Source organism: Taudactylus pleione, unplaced genomic scaffold (assembly GCF_031769625.1).
Source record: "Taudactylus pleione unplaced genomic scaffold, aTauple2 ptg000095l, whole genome shotgun sequence".
In the NCBI taxonomy this organism is placed as follows: domain Eukaryota; kingdom Metazoa; phylum Chordata; class Amphibia; order Anura; family Myobatrachidae; genus Taudactylus; species Taudactylus pleione.
Genome location: NW_028284497.1, coordinates 32,887,947 through 32,903,793, shown reverse-complemented (window position 1 = coordinate 32,903,793; position 15,847 = coordinate 32,887,947). Strand labels below are relative to the sequence as shown.

The 15,847-nt window shown below is 42.2% G+C and overlaps 1 protein-coding gene across 3 annotated transcripts in view; it reads left to right on the top strand.

Annotated features, from left to right (window-relative positions):
• The window catches only part of NTRK2 (neurotrophic receptor tyrosine kinase 2), a 334,844-nt gene that overhangs the window by 78,770 nt on the left and 240,227 nt on the right, over nucleotides 1–15,847 (top strand). For all 3 annotated transcript variants that reach the window (XM_088470100.1, XM_088470098.1, XM_088470099.1), the window contains 2 exons: nucleotides 8,154–8,257; nucleotides 9,821–9,920. In XM_088470100.1, coding sequence (XP_088326226.1) covers nucleotides 8,154–8,257; nucleotides 9,821–9,920 — 204 coding nt within the window. The remainder of the gene's footprint in view (nucleotides 1–8,153; nucleotides 8,258–9,820; nucleotides 9,921–15,847) is intronic.

Here is a 15,847-nt window from a genome sequence, read left to right as displayed (position 1 = left end):
TGTATCCATATTTATAGGTTAACCCCACTGAATTCCTATTACTTAATCTTGTCATACACTTTACAGTAGTATATAATGTTGAAGTATCCGCAGCCAATAATAATGACAAGTTATTCAATAACCACACTACCATTACCATTCATCATGAAAGAGTATTTCTGCACTTATTTTTATGGAACTGTGGGCCTGATTCAACAAGGATCACAGTTGGTAATACGCACGTAATTGACCAATTGTTGCGATCTGCGCATGCGTATGCATCGCAGTGTGTGCGCGCGAACCGGCCACTGCGATCGGGACTGCGTTCACAGTGACTACACAGACCCATCGCAGGGTGATTGACAGGAAGTGCCGTTTGTGGGTGGCAATGGGGGGAGTGGTCAGCAAAACGCAGGCGTGCCGGTGCGTTTCAACGCCGTTGCAGGGGCGTGCATAAATTAGCCACTGTGATGCCGTACTGTTCTCCCTTCATCCCAAATCAGGGGTCTCATAGCGTGTGATGAAGTTAGCAATTTCTGAGTAAGGTCTGACCTTGGTTTTGCAGTCTTGCTAAACATTATGGATGTGTGTAAGGCATACTTGCCAACTCTCCCTGATTGTCAGGGAGACTCCCTGACATAGCAGAAATCTCCCTGTCTCCTGAAGAGTCTAGCAATCTCCCTGATTGCACCTCACCCTCCATTATGTAGCTGTTATATTAAAACTAAAAACAGAGCTATATACATTCAAATTGGATCATTTCCCCACATTTGGTATAAGGCACAATGATCCCTATGGCTACATGCATTTTTTAAATAGTATTAGTGTGTTTTCATCAGCAAGTACATCTTACTAACTGCTTTGGGGCTCATTTACATATGGATTTAAATCAATTTTATGACGCTTCTCTCAGGCGGAGCAGTACACATCTACTTTACCGCCACGCTCATAGGTGGTAATTTCACAATCTCCCTGAAATACTTTTTCAAAAGTAGGCAAGTATGGTGTAAGGTAAAGTGGGCGTCCATATGTTATGCTGCGACGGCATAGGGATTCCAATGGATTAGCATACTATCGCAGTTGAACTGCGTGCGTAATCGCTATTGCATTCGCAGTTGTGATCCATAATGAATTGGGCACTGTGTCCAGAAGTCCATTGTAAAATATGGGCTTTTGACAAACATGTGTCTAGATCAAGAGTGTTCCTAAGGGGTTCAGGTTAGGCACAGTGCTGTGCTTTGCTAGGCGCAAAGCAGGTTTTATTTTGCAGAATGAGATATTTAATTGAGTTGAGGGTACAAACTACACATAGGTGATCTGATTTTCAAGCCACTGCCATGCAAAATAGCCAGAAACTTGCACAACTGTGGAGGTGTAAAAAAAAAAAAGCAGTCATGGATAAAGTCTTTTAGGGCATTCAAAAACAAGTCATGTAGTCTCATAGATATGATATGGACTTGTAAACCAATATATTTAACAAATTATTTGAATTGTGTTAATTAAATGAGTGCAAAGCAAGCAATAAATTGGAAGTAAACCATAAACATTAAATAAAGTATAGGCAGATAAAATTGACAGAAGAGCATGTTTACTGGTGATGTTTTCAGTAATGTGTCCTATGTTCCATACTATCGTATGGGCAGAAGAAACATGCCTGTGCTCAGTATGATCATACACATATGCATAGGTTTATGCATTAAAGCAGTCTCTAGTCTTTGTTAATGATCCACAGCTCTATAAGTTCTCCAACCGTTACATCTTGTTTTTAAATGATATATTGTAGTCTGAATGTTTTATACTGGACATCATTGAAAATAGGCTGCAGTTGATGCTAAATGTGGGTTAATTACTGTATGTCAGTAATTGAAGGGATGCGTGGACAATCGTGATCCCCAGTCACCCTGCTTAGCGCCTAAAAATTCAGCCGTCCACACACCGATCAATTTATTCTGCACATTTGTAATTTTTAATCAAATTAGTAATTTGTGGACCTTCACATAAGTGTATTAATAATTTAAAATCCAGTCAAACAGATAGAAATTGATCAGTCTTGATGGAAACCTCTGACAGCTAGTGACTGCATCAGTCTATGTGTGGAATTGATAGGTGGGTAAGGTGCAGCAGATTGCCATCTTTTCATTTATCTCACCCAATGAATAGATTTCTCCAATTTGGTGTACAATATGCATGTTCACAGCAGGCATTATGCTGTTAAGCCAGACATTAACCCAGCTGAGCATAATGGGAGCTGTAGTTCAATATGAGATTGTGTTTTCGTCCGTTGATTTATAATTTCTGTTTATATTTTGGTTAAATAGACTTATTTTGCTACATACAGTATAATATTTTACTTTTATTTACTTATCTTTTAAAGCCATATACCGTATACTTCAATTCAGATTTTCAACACATGCAATCTAGCTATTCTCTAATTACAGACAGAACCTTGCATGTTGCCAAAGTGCTTGAACATAGATTCACTGAAATCATTTATATGAATAAATAATTACATTAAATACAGTGATTTACAGTTTGTCATTTGTATTGAGACATAACAGATTAGTGATCCTCCCTTTTAACATTGTTCAGACTTGTGCTTTAACTGTAAGAAAGTCTTGTGTTGTGATGTGATATATATACATATATATATGTATATATATATATATATATATATATATATATATATAGATATATATATTTTTATCATTTAATGCATATTTGCAGTCATATAGCAATTAGAGAAAAATATTAATATAAACAAGAATGGGTAAATAAGTGGAAGAGAATTACATTGATATATTGTTGCAGTCACGTCTGAGGTTTGGATTTGGGTGGAACAGGCGTGGAAGGCTGGAGAGGAGACTTGGGAGGTGTGGATGAAACTGGGTGGCTTGAGCCAGTACTACCTCATGTATGATGTGAGGAGTATATGAACTGTAGAGGATGATGGTCTCGAAGGCGAGGACAGTAAAGCAACTGTCTATATTGAACAGCAGATTAGAATGGGAACTGGATATATGATACTGAAGAGATGGGCAGATTCGGATTAGGACCGATGATGCTGTATCGAGAGCTGGATCGGTTCGAGACCAATATTGATGAATTGAAAAACTTGATTGGTTTGAGACCAATGTTGATGAACTGAAGAACTTGATCGGCTTTGAGACCGATGTTTGAGGATATTGAATGGATCCGGTATTTGGATATATCGGATAGCACCGATGTTTGGAGATATCGCATGGGACTGATGTTTGGAGATATCATATGGGACAGATGTTTGGAGATATCGGATGGGACCGATGTTCTGCTGGGACTGAAGAAGGCAGATAGAAACAAGTCTCTGTGGTAAAACCAGACTGGAGTGTTAGATGGAATAGAGACTTATAACCAGACTTGGAACTGGAATCACATGGACTGGGATCGTTCAGATACAGAGTACCTGGGAGCTCAGCACACAGCAACAGAAGCGACATTGTACTGGCAACAGAGGAAATGGAATTTAAAGGGGAGGTTCCCCAGGGATTTTATGCTGTGATCAGCTGGTCTGGGAGCAGCGCTCTGAGTGGAGGAAGAGCATCAGATGACAGAGTCCAACATGGCTGCGCAAATGCTGTGATTTAGGTGGGAACTCTGGCATGCAGCCTGTGTGCCAACATGCTGGGAAGACACACTGTGAGCAAGGGGCTGTGGAGAGCCATCTCCATGCTCAGTAACAGGACCCTGAGCGGATGGGGCAGGAGCAACATAGACAGACCTCAGCACCAGCCAGGAGCGATGTGCAGCGTGAGCGGACCTCTGTGCTACCTGGGAGTGATGCACAGTGCAAGTGGACCTCAGCACTAGCCTGGACAGACACTGGAGAGGTAGGAAAATGTTTAAGGGCCGGAACATGACAGCACCCCCCCCCTTCCCGGGTGATCCCAGGACACGTGGAAACTTGGAATGAAATGCTCGGATCAACTAAGGAGCGTGGATATCATAGGCAAAAGTCCCTTCTGGACCATATTCCTTCCAGTCGATCAAGTATTTTAGATGTCCATAATGGATTCTAGAGTCTAGAAGCTTTGACACTTCATATATTACTCCACGATGTGTCTGGACTTTGGGTACCTTTGGAAGTGCTGAATTAAACCGATTATGAGTAGTTTCAATAAAGAAATATGGAAGGAATTTGGTATCCTCAGGAATGGAGGTAGCTTGACTTTGAATGAAACCGAGTTGATAGCACACTCAATGGCAAACAGCCCAATGTAGCGGAAAATGTCATGGATGGAACTCTTAACTGCAGGTTTCATGTAGAGAGCCAAACTCAATCTCGTTGCTTGAGACTGAGGACTGCTGTCCTCCTCCTGTCAGGGAACTTCTAGTACTGCTCAGAAGCCTTCACCAGGGATGAGCAGATCTCTTTCCTTGGAAAAGTGCTGCAAGGTGCGGTCAGCAACTGGAAACTTTCAGGCAGGAAGAGGTTGAAACTCAGAAACTTGAGGGTGAAGGCCATAAGTGGCATAAAAGAGCGTGGAACCAGATGAAGAATGATACTGATTGTTGTGACAAAATTCCACCAAAGGAAGCAGTTCAGCCAGTTGTCCTTAGAGGATGATACGTATAAATGAAGAAATTACTCCAGATCTTTGTTGACTCTTTTCATCTGGCCATTAGACTGGGGGTGGTACGCAGTGGAGAAATTGAGCTTGACTTAAAGTGAATAACACAAGGAATGCTAAAACTTAGTGACAAACTGCAGTCCCCGGTCAGAGATGATTTCCAGAGGTAGTCCATAGAGTCTGAAGATTTCTTGTATGAATAATTGAGCCAACTTGCGAGTTGACGGAAGACCGGTGAGGGGTAGGAAGTGTGCCATCTTGGTGAACCGGTCAGCTACCACCCAGATGGTGTTGAATTTGTTTGAAAACGGAAGGTTGGTAATGAAGTCCATCGACAGATGTGACCACAGTTGATGTGGAACAGAAAGAGGAAGTAACTGCCCAGCTGGAGAATGTCAAGGTACTTTATGCTGGGCACACTTGTTTACAAGAGGCAATGAAGTCTTGGATGCCTTTTCTGAGGGCCACCAGTATAACCTGAAAATTAACTTGAAGGTATTTGTATGCCTGCATGACCTGCAAAGCGGGAAGCATGATCCCAATGCAGCAGTTTCTTGCATAATGTGGGCTTGACAAGAGTTTTCCCAACAGGTGGTGAGGATTCTATCCCAACTGCAGAGAAAGCCACTGGATCAATTATGAGATGCTTCTCAGCGAATGTAGTCTCATTTTCTTGCTCCATGGAGCGAGAGAGGGCATCAGCCTTTCGGTTCTGGACCCCTGGATGGAAAGATAATTTGAAGTTAAATCACGAGAAGAAAGCCCATCTGGCCTGCCTCGGATTCAGACAATGGGCTGCCTTAACATATAAGAGGTTTTTGTGGTCTGTGAGAATGGAAATGGGAAGCACAGCTCCTTCTAAAAGATATCTTAATAGTGAAAAGTTCTTGATCCCTAATAGAGTAGTTGCTCTCAGCTGGGGTGAATCTTCTGGAGAAAAATCCACAAGGGTGGAAAACACCCATCAGGTAGAGTAAAAGAAAATCACCAATAAGCAAATGTTTTATGCATGAAGAAGATAGTGAGAGTATTAGCATCCTAAATATCAAAGTAGGGAGTAAGGGTAAATAGGCTGAGGAATGTGAAGGGACGCTGGGGTATAGGGGGAGTGGAAAGTAAAGAAAAGAAAATGAGGAGGGGCGGGGGGTAAGCGAGCCAGGGGAGGTTTCAAAAGAGTAAGGTAGAGGATGCGGTAGGCAATCATATTTGACCAAAGGCCAGGGAGGGATGGTTTTTGAAAAGAATACCTGGGGGACCACACTGAGTGAAATTTGTCCACTGTGTTAGTCTGGAGACTAGTTATGTACTCCATCTTAGACACAAACCAAATCCTGTTCAGGAGTAACTGACGAGTTGGTGTCCGATTTCTTCCAGTTACAGTCCTTCTGGTATTTAGCAGGACAGGAAATATAAAGTCTATTATTGTTTTTAGATTTGTGGTTGATTGGTGCACACAGAAGCAGATTGGCAGGGGATAGGGGGGAAGGAAGATCTGCAACATTAGATATAAGGGAGTGGACCATATTCCAGAATGGTATAATTTTTGGGCAGGACCACCAGGTATGAAAAAATGTGCCAATTTGGCCACATTGTTCTAACACAGGTCAGAAGTGGTAAGGTACATCTGACGAAGATGCTCTGGGACCAGGTACCATCTGTTGAAATTCTTATATGAGTTTTCTCGGATAGCCACACTAATAGAGCATTTCGATATGGCAGTATGTATTGCATCCCAAGCATCATCACCCAATGAGAGGCCAAACCCCTGCAAGTTCATAGGTATCGAGTGGGGGTACTCCAATGTGGAAGGGGTTTGAATTGACTGGGCAGACAATGAGGAGGTTACAATATGCAAATATTGATAGTATTGAATTTGTAAGTATTAATAGTGAGAGGAATTTCGAATTCCGTGTTTTTCCTGGATGTCAGCAAAAGACTGTAGGGCAAATGGTCCTATGACATGATGAAAGTGAGTGATACCCCCTGCCATCCAAACAGATGCCATGGTAGGTGATAGGCCTGGTGGAAATGAGGGATTATTCCAATAAAGGGGTGTTAAGAGACGTCTTAAGAGATGGGTATGTGGAGTGATCTAACTTCTAGTTGAGGTTAGCCCAGCTGTGATGTGTTATATTTTGTGATGTGATTACTAGAAGAAGAAAAACATGATAAAGTAGGGGTGTGTACCAGTGGCGTCACTATGGGGGTACGGGTCGCACCGGGTGTCAGCCTCGCAGGGGCCCTTGGGTCTCGGGGGGCCCACACCGCACACCCTGCACCCATACTTTGTAACACTTGCCTCTCCAAAATCCCATGTTGGCTGGAGAGGTGCTACACAAAACGCCTGGAAATGGCTGCCGTGCCATTTTTCCAATACCCTGCGCATGCGCAGTATACTATGGGGACAGACTAGTGACAGGAGCCAGGTACTGCAGTGTGATATTATCCTGCAGCATGCGGCTCCAGTCACAGAGTAGGAGCCGGCAGTGCAGGCACAGGCTCTGGGGACAGCCCAGCATTCCGGGGGATGCTGAGCATGCCTCCGAAGTGACGCTATCGGGTGTACACGCAAGGCCACGCCCCTTAATGGTAGGCCACGGTTCCACGGCATGGGGGGATTTAGAGTGTGCAACGGGTGTCACCAAATCCGGTGACGCCTCGTGTGTACGCCCCCATTTAGGTATACAGCTAAAATGCAGATGTCTATCATTCAATACATGTTCATATTAGAATAATTTATTGTTTTCAGACATCATGTACATGTGCACCTGAGATACTAAGATGCTGGAATATAATCATGAATCTGTATTCATGGGTTTAATATGCTAAATACTGACTTAAAACATTTAATCGAAAATAATATGTATGTAATCTTTTAGTATCTCCTTTAGTTCTCTGTTCAAGTAGTTCATGAGCGTAGACTTGTAAATTACTTTAACTTACTGGTTAATGCCCAATTAAATAAACCATCAGTTTCTAATTTGCTATATCAATCAAGCAAATGCATGCACCATTGTAGATGGCTTCTTGGATATTGGAAATATGTCACTATTTTTGTCTTGCAATAAAGTTTGACAATCATACTACAAATCGTTTAACTAATGTGCAACATCCCACACACTAAGGGCGCTGTCAGGCAGGCACATTGAGCGTTATTACTTTTCCAGCTAGAGCAGCCCTAGCATTTATGCCTGATTGCTGCCATGCTCACACATTTATGTGAGTGGAAATGCTCCTTCCATGTGAAAGAGAGACAATCAGGCTTAGAAATATTGCATGTAGCAGTTTCAGTACTTAATCCATCCCATGTAAGCTCTCCCTATTCATTTAAATGTGTGGGAATAGAAGCAATTGAATGCTAGCACTTTTCTAGTTGGGAAGCATTACCTCTTAAAGCACCCATCTGATGTCACCATAAAGAGACGTACAGGTGCCTGTTTAATTGTTACACTGTTACTAGCTATGGGATCCAGCAATACAGTTAAAGATCATTTACTTGTATATTCTATTTCATGCACCCGCTAACTATTAAGTATTTGTGGGTAATGTGGTCTTTCTCTCTGTTTTAAGATTATGAGACCACCTCTAATGATGTTGGAGGAACCAGCACAGACAATGGAAATGGGGTCACTTCGACCGATGTGTCCAATGAAGGGAATGAAGACAGTATTACAGTAAGTACAGTATATGATATGGACATTATCATATTTATAATACAAGGACAATTGTGTACAGTGATGTCTCTGTTTTCCTCGCTATCACTCTTGCTTTCTCTGACAATCAGATATGTATATAGTGTAGTACAATCACAGAAATAAAAAGATAGCTATCTGGGTGGCACAAGCAAACACTGCTTAAAAACAAAGCATCCACTGAAGGTGAGAATAATAAATCCCACAGGCAGGTGCACAATGTCTTTATCACAAACAGTTTAGTATTTGACTGTGAAAGTTTTAATAATAATAATGATATTTTATTTTTATTATTGATGTTGGTTTGAAAAGTGCCACAGGGCTCCACATTGATCAATAGTGGAATTACATAAAATACTGACATATAAGATAAATCAAATAACTGTAGATAGCTAAAATAAATGCCAGGGAGGGCCTGCTCATGAGAGAGCTTACAGTCTAGGTACAGCAGAAAGAGGCAGAGCTGTGGTAGGAAGTGACTGTGTCTCATTATGGACATTGGGATAGTAGAAGGGGTGTACTAGTGGGAGCAGTATAGGCTCTAGAAAAGATGTGGTTTTAAAATCTTGAAGAGACTGATACAGGGAGTAATGGATAAGAGGAATATCATAGTTAGAAGGTGATGACAGAATTGAGTCAGTTCTTGAATGCTGCCCACTGTGTGAAACTGAAAAAAATGCCCTGCATGCCATGCTGAGCTTAGGTCAGACTTCTGAGCCAAGATTTGTGCCACACCCCCTCCTATACTCTCGGGAGAGCTGGGGAGGTTGGGCCTCTTCCAGCACTGACCTCCAATTCCCACCATCTGCAGCAATTAAAAATATATTTGAAGATATTTTTATTAGTTTTATTGTTTATTGGAATAAGCCAAGAGTAGACATACAGGCAGACAGATAGTGAGAACAAATGTGTGGCCCTCTGTTCATTATTTTCTAAATATGGCAATCCAAGAAAAACGTTTGTACGACCCTGATCTAGCAAGTAAAGAATTGGTCTATAGCTTTTAATAAGACAGCTTACTGTTTACTGTACCTCATTGTATGCTGGTAACTTACTAACCATTATCACTAGGCAATTTAAAGCAATAGAAGAGAGATTCTAGGCACCAGCACCGTAACATTGAGTTATGGTGCCTGGTGCTGGACACGCCCCCTCAGCACATGACATCATGCAACGGGGGGCGGGGCCGCCAGCAACAACAGCTCTGTTATGGCTGCAGTCTGCCATTTGGAATGTCCAGAAGACTCTCCAGGCAGCACTGCAGCTGCGATTCTGGCTGCAGAGAGCCATTCCAGGCACTGTGGGTGAGCTGCGGTGTCGTCCACAGAGCTCTACACTCTGTACGTTGGCACCGATCACCCATAGCCGGTTACAGCCCTGCTAGGCACACAACCAGTTCAATAATGTAGCTTTCTTAGGTGTGTTGCTGCAAATTGGGGATATTCACTCATTTACTTTTCCTCAGATAGCAGAAATGAACAATGTTTTGGGGACACTAATACATATGCATTTGTCAGACGCCTGGTTTTCTGTTTCATTTTGCAGGTTTATGTTGTTGTCGGCATTGCAGCATTGGTTTGCACTGGTCTAGTGATAATGTTAATCATCTTAAAGTTTGGAAGACACTCCAAGTTTGGATTGAAAGGTAGGAAACATTGGTCTTTAATTCTTCTTTATTCTTGACTTGTCTCCTGTAATTCAGTTTTTTTATACAGGTATCTGTTGGCATTCTGTCAGATCTCTAAATCTGGAAGCATATTTTGAATCATAATGTATACTAGTGTACTGTATATAGATGTTTGTAGAAAACGGGTGGTAACAAACGCTTAAAGGAAATAAAAGATGCTGAAATCATTTGCTATATCTATGAGTAATGTAATGGTTATTGCTGCTCTTCTTAATTTCCTAACAGTTTATGTAACTTTTTTTTAAAAATAATAAATATCCACTAACATTTCATCATAGTATGATTAGTTAAGATTAAATACTTATTTTTTCACACACACGCCATCTTGAACTTTGGTGATCTCCTTAAATATGTTTGATACAGTTACTAGCATGCCCCTGAAGCAATGATGCTCATTCAGGCCTCAGCTGTCAGTGGTCAATTAGACAGAACCTTATATACAGTGGAATGTGCACAACTCTTTCCTGAGTGACAGCTCCTTGTTTCCTAGCCATCACTTGCTCACTGCAGCACAGATGTCAATGAGAGCATGCCTATAGGTGCCTTCAGGTGCATCACAGTCCTTTCTGTTTACTGAAACCGTTGAGATCTGGATTAGCATGACTTCAGGACTTATTACTCATATAAGAAGTATTCCATTTATAAGATTGCACATTTGTTACACAGCACCACAAAAAAATTACCACTTTAAATATTACGTTTGTTTTGCTGTGAAATAGATATAAGAATATAAATGACGTTTGGTTAATGCAGTGTTTCAGGATTAAATTCCTTTCTTTCATTTTACTGCAGAGTGGATTATTGGTACTTTGCTTCTAAACAAAACTAAAAACAAGAATTTACTATTTTATTTGTTTTTGTATATTGCATTCAATTTTTACATAGCGTTTTACACAATATTCAGAATGTTTCTGGTTTTGTTTATGGTATGATATCTGCAGAACAGGAAAATAAAGTGACTTTTCCAAAGTCACTAGAAGCTGCCACTGGCAGTGAAATCTCTCAGTGTTACTCAGAGTGAATACTATGCATGAATTATTGATGATATGCCTGGTAAAGTCTGAGTTTATAGGAGACTAGGCAGGATTTTGTAAGGGCCCTAAACAGCTCCACCTAGAGACATTGATCTTCTGTTGGAGGCAGCATACAATACACGTTTCGATAAGGCAAAATAAGGGTACTGGCTAAAAATGATACAGCCAGTGAGGCTTGGGGCTCACTGTGTTTTTTCATTTTCTAGTTTGCAAATCTGTCAGACTTGTATTATAGTACTCAAAGTCTGTGATCACAAAATCATTAAAGGCACAAAACATAGGACAAGGAAACTATATCAATAGCTAAATTCTTAATCAACATGTGCTATGCCTGCATTTGCACTGGGTCATTGGTTTGATCTGTCTAGAGTCTGTATGTTCTAGACCCGAGCACTCTGTTTTACAAATAAATATAACTAGATAACTTAAACCCGTAGTTAGATACACTAGAGAATTGTATATAACACAAAATAATATTTTCAAACAAATGAGTCTTTTATTATTACAATGTCCTTATGTCTTCGGAGGACGAGCATTATATGGGAAAGTGTACATGGAACCCACCCCCCACAGTTGTGTAAATATGTAATGCGTGGAAAGCTATTATTACTGTAATTCAAACCACTGGACCCAACATTCCACATCTTATACTTTCATAAAAAACACATAGGGGAGATTTATCAAACCTTGGAAAGAGATAAAGTGGAGAGAGACATAGTACCAAACAGTCAACTTCTAACTGTTATTTTTCTAGCACAACCTGTAAAATGACAGGTAGGAGCTGATTGGTTGGTAATTTATCTCTAGATTCCGCCATACATTATAAGTGTTCAACTCATTTTATTAGTTATGAGTGTTTTTTAATATGCAATGCAACAGAATTGGAAGGATATATTGAAATACTTCCCCATAGACCCCAGTGTAACATTTCTGCCTACACGCCCTGCTACATTGCTTATAATACACTGTATTATGCTGTTCCTGAAGAATCATAGGGTTTATATAACTTTATCTTGACCTGGTCTGCAAGAAGCTATACAGTAATTCAATATACACTTTCAGCTAAGGCGCTGTATTAGCATACAGTGATGATAAAAATTCCAGTTACATTTTTAGATTGCAAAGCATCCCGATGTTGAAGAAGATTCAGTTATTGTTATTTTCTCACCAAAGCTAATTTCATGAGATTTTATTTTGGCATTTGGTGTGCACCAGGTGCCATGGGAAAATGTATTTACTCAATCTTGTGTACTCACCATTCATGGATTGGTTTCAAACTAAGAGGTCTAAATCGGGCAAAACAGGTGTTTTTACCAGGGATAGGACTTCTCGGCATGTAAGAAGCCCTAGGCTTGTGACAACCTTTCCTGTCTGCTTTCCGAAATAAGTTCTCCATGCAAGTCGTTTGATAGTTTATTTAAGAACACATAGTCAGTTGTAATTCTCTTACAGCATCATCTTCTCAGGATGGTGATAGCAGGGTCCGCCAGTGTGAAAAATTTATTGTTTTTTTCATTAAATAAAGCCTTTATTTCCATATAAAACTACTAGTTGATTAATCCCCCCTCCCCCCATTTTTAAATATTTTATTTTAATGCTTTTTCTTGTTTGATGACACTGGCACTGGGAGCCCAAGTACAGACTTCTAGTTCACTCCCCAAGCATGGTTTCACACACACACATTTGGCTCCACACTGGGCTGGCAAAGCAATATGTTTAGCCTTACCGCTGCCAGACCAACTTCACCAGGTAGTTGAGCAATACTCAGCTGCCTTGATGAAGTTTTAATGATAAATAGTGGCAATAGAAGATTTTATATCGCTAATAAACAGTGATAGATGATAATTAATAAAACTCTGCAATGTAATGAATGAAGATCACTGCTGCTCAAGATTTGTTATGCAGAAATCATTGCCGTACCTATAATGGGTGCAGAGTGTGCGGGCCCCTGGGTCCAGGGGGCCCACACTGCACCCACGTTTAATACTTACCTCTCCGGAGACCAGCGTCGGTGCTGCAGGAGCAGCGCTAATCACAGGTAAAATGATGCGGCTGTCATTTTCCTGGTGATCTGTGCATGCGCCAGTGGCAAACGTAGGATTTTGAAAGGGGGGTTTCCAATACTTGGGTACAAAACCAATGGCAAAAAATCTCACCAGATACAGGCAACATTAGTCCTCGGGTACTCAATAATCCAAGCTTGTTAATCCATTACTGTGACGAAATATGTAATAATTGCATCTGAAACGTTGTACAGTAATGGATTAACAAGCTTGGATTATTGGGTACCCGAGGACTAGTGCTGCCTGTATCTGATTGTATGTTCAAGACTGAGCAGTCTGCTTAGTTTTTAGGCTCTGCACCCCGGCTGTTGAACTTTTTTATTTGGAGTGCTGGTCTACTTGTCTATATTTATGTGGAGTTTTTCAGCTCCTCCAATAAATAAAAAGGCGGCACTGCAACACACACAGTGATATATACACGCACACAGACACACACTTACACAGACACACACACACACACACACACACACACACACTGGCAAAGCCAACAGACACACTGACACACACCCCCGCACTGACAAAGCCTACACAAGCACACATTGACACAGACACACACACTGCACTGGCAAAGCCCATACACACACACACTGACAAAGCCTATATACACACACACACTGACCAGGGGCGGATCTAGACTTTTCTTTTAGGGGGGGCGATTTTTATAATTTATCGCGACTCCTGTCCTGGCACCTCCCCTTTCTGGTCCCAACTCCTCCCCTTTACCTGTGTTTTTTTATTATTATTTTTATTTTGGTGATCATATGGATTATACAATTTCTATATTTTTTATTCCTTTTTGTTGCACTTACAGATAAAAACCTGATATATATTTATGCAGCCACTGTAGACGAGATGTATCATGTACATCCCACCCCTTACCGTATGTATATTGGCATGATTACTTACTCACGGGACAACTATTCCGATAACAGCTGTCCCATGCTTTCTGTGTTTTTGCCTGTGGGCTAACGCATACAGGGGGAAAAAGGGATCAGAAGGACCCCTCTCTCTGGAGATTTCTGCTGAAGGAAGCCCATAGATTTCTATAGGATATCAAACACGTGCAGGAAGTTCCCCCTGCACAAGGCCCAGGACAAACATCACTAAAACCTGCTTAAAGTAGACACAGGAAGGTGCCAATAGTAATTTTTCAGCCTCAGCTGGGTGCCCAAATCTGCAGCCACTTACCTGGGTGAGGCAAAGCAGGGTGAACATATTGCTTAATGTGCAGACCTGAGAGGGCGTAGTGTAGTGTGGCCATGAGAGAGAGGGGGGGACAGGATCACACCTGCTGCTGTTATTACAGATCTCTGTACTGCAGCTCAGCCTCTGCGGCTCCATGAGCTGAATGTTCAGCAGCCCCTCACCCCTGGCTCGGTCTGGCTTGTAATGGAGCTTAGCCCAGTTCCAAGAGCTGACTGCATGCAGGAATTACTTTCTGTACACTGCAGTCCTCCCCTACCACCGCGGAGCTCCTCCGTTCACATAACTGCCTAATAAATCATGCAGGCTGATCCGTCTCTGCAGATTTAACTCCTGGGGGTGTGTGAACTCAGGAGTTCAGGGTTAGGCACTTGGGGGGGAAGTTAGGGTTAGGCACCCCTAAGGATGGTTAGGGTTATGGGGGTTAGGTTAGTGGATACTTACCTATCCACGATCGGGATTTCCAGCGCTGTCGGGCTTCCGCTGCGTCGCACTCTGCTCCTGTCAGGCTGCCGCTGACGGGAATCGAACCGCGGCCGGCGGTATTTCATACCCATTCCCTCCAATCGCCCCCCCCTGGATCCGCCACTGACACTGACAGACACACAAACTGCAGTGACAAAGCCTATACACACAGACACACACACTCACTGACAGAGCCTAGACACACACACACACTGACAAAGGCACACACACTTCACTTAAGTCTATACAGACTGACACACACACTGATAAAGCCTATACACACAGACTGACAAACCCTAGACACATACACACTGACACAGACACACACATACACACACACACTGACAATGCTAAACACACACAGACTGACAAACCCTAGGCACACACACATACACACTGACAAAGCAGACACACACTCACTGAAATACACAGTGACACAAGCGCTGTCATGGCTAATTACAGATCACCTCTCCGCCCCCACCGGCTCCCCCAACATGTAATACATTACACCTACCTGTGGTGCGGGTCTGGGAGAGAACGCCGGTCACTGACTCACCCAGCAGGCTCCGATCTCCCAGCCTCCCACAATGGCAGGGCACCATGGTGACTGCCCGGGAGGAGCTACGCGTTACAGCTGCAGCTCCCCCTACAGCCAGCTCAGCCAGAATCAGTCAGGTTCTTTACAAAAAAAAAAATTTAAGCTGTGCTGCGATGGAGTTTAGTGCAGGGGGGGTTTCTAGGTGCTCGGAAACCCCCCTGCGTGCGCAGTACAAGTGTCCCGGTAACAAGGTGCAGGCGCCATGTTGCCGGAGACCTGTGCATGCCCTTCAGTCTGGGAAAGTGGCACTCGGCAGTGACATCGTAGCCTAGCATTAATGTTCCAGCCCTTTACTAACATGGAGTAGCAGCAGCTGACAGATTCACAGATAAAAGCTGCTTGAAGCGTCTCTCTTATCTGTGGCCCTCATATTCTGTGGGGACATTGAAATCACTGGATGAATGACATGTAACACATTCAGGGTGGGACGTACGAAGTTCAAAAATGCGTCAAAAACCACAAAAATGCAGTTCTTGGGGTTTTTTACCGCATTTCTCATATGTACAAAACTCTGGAATACAA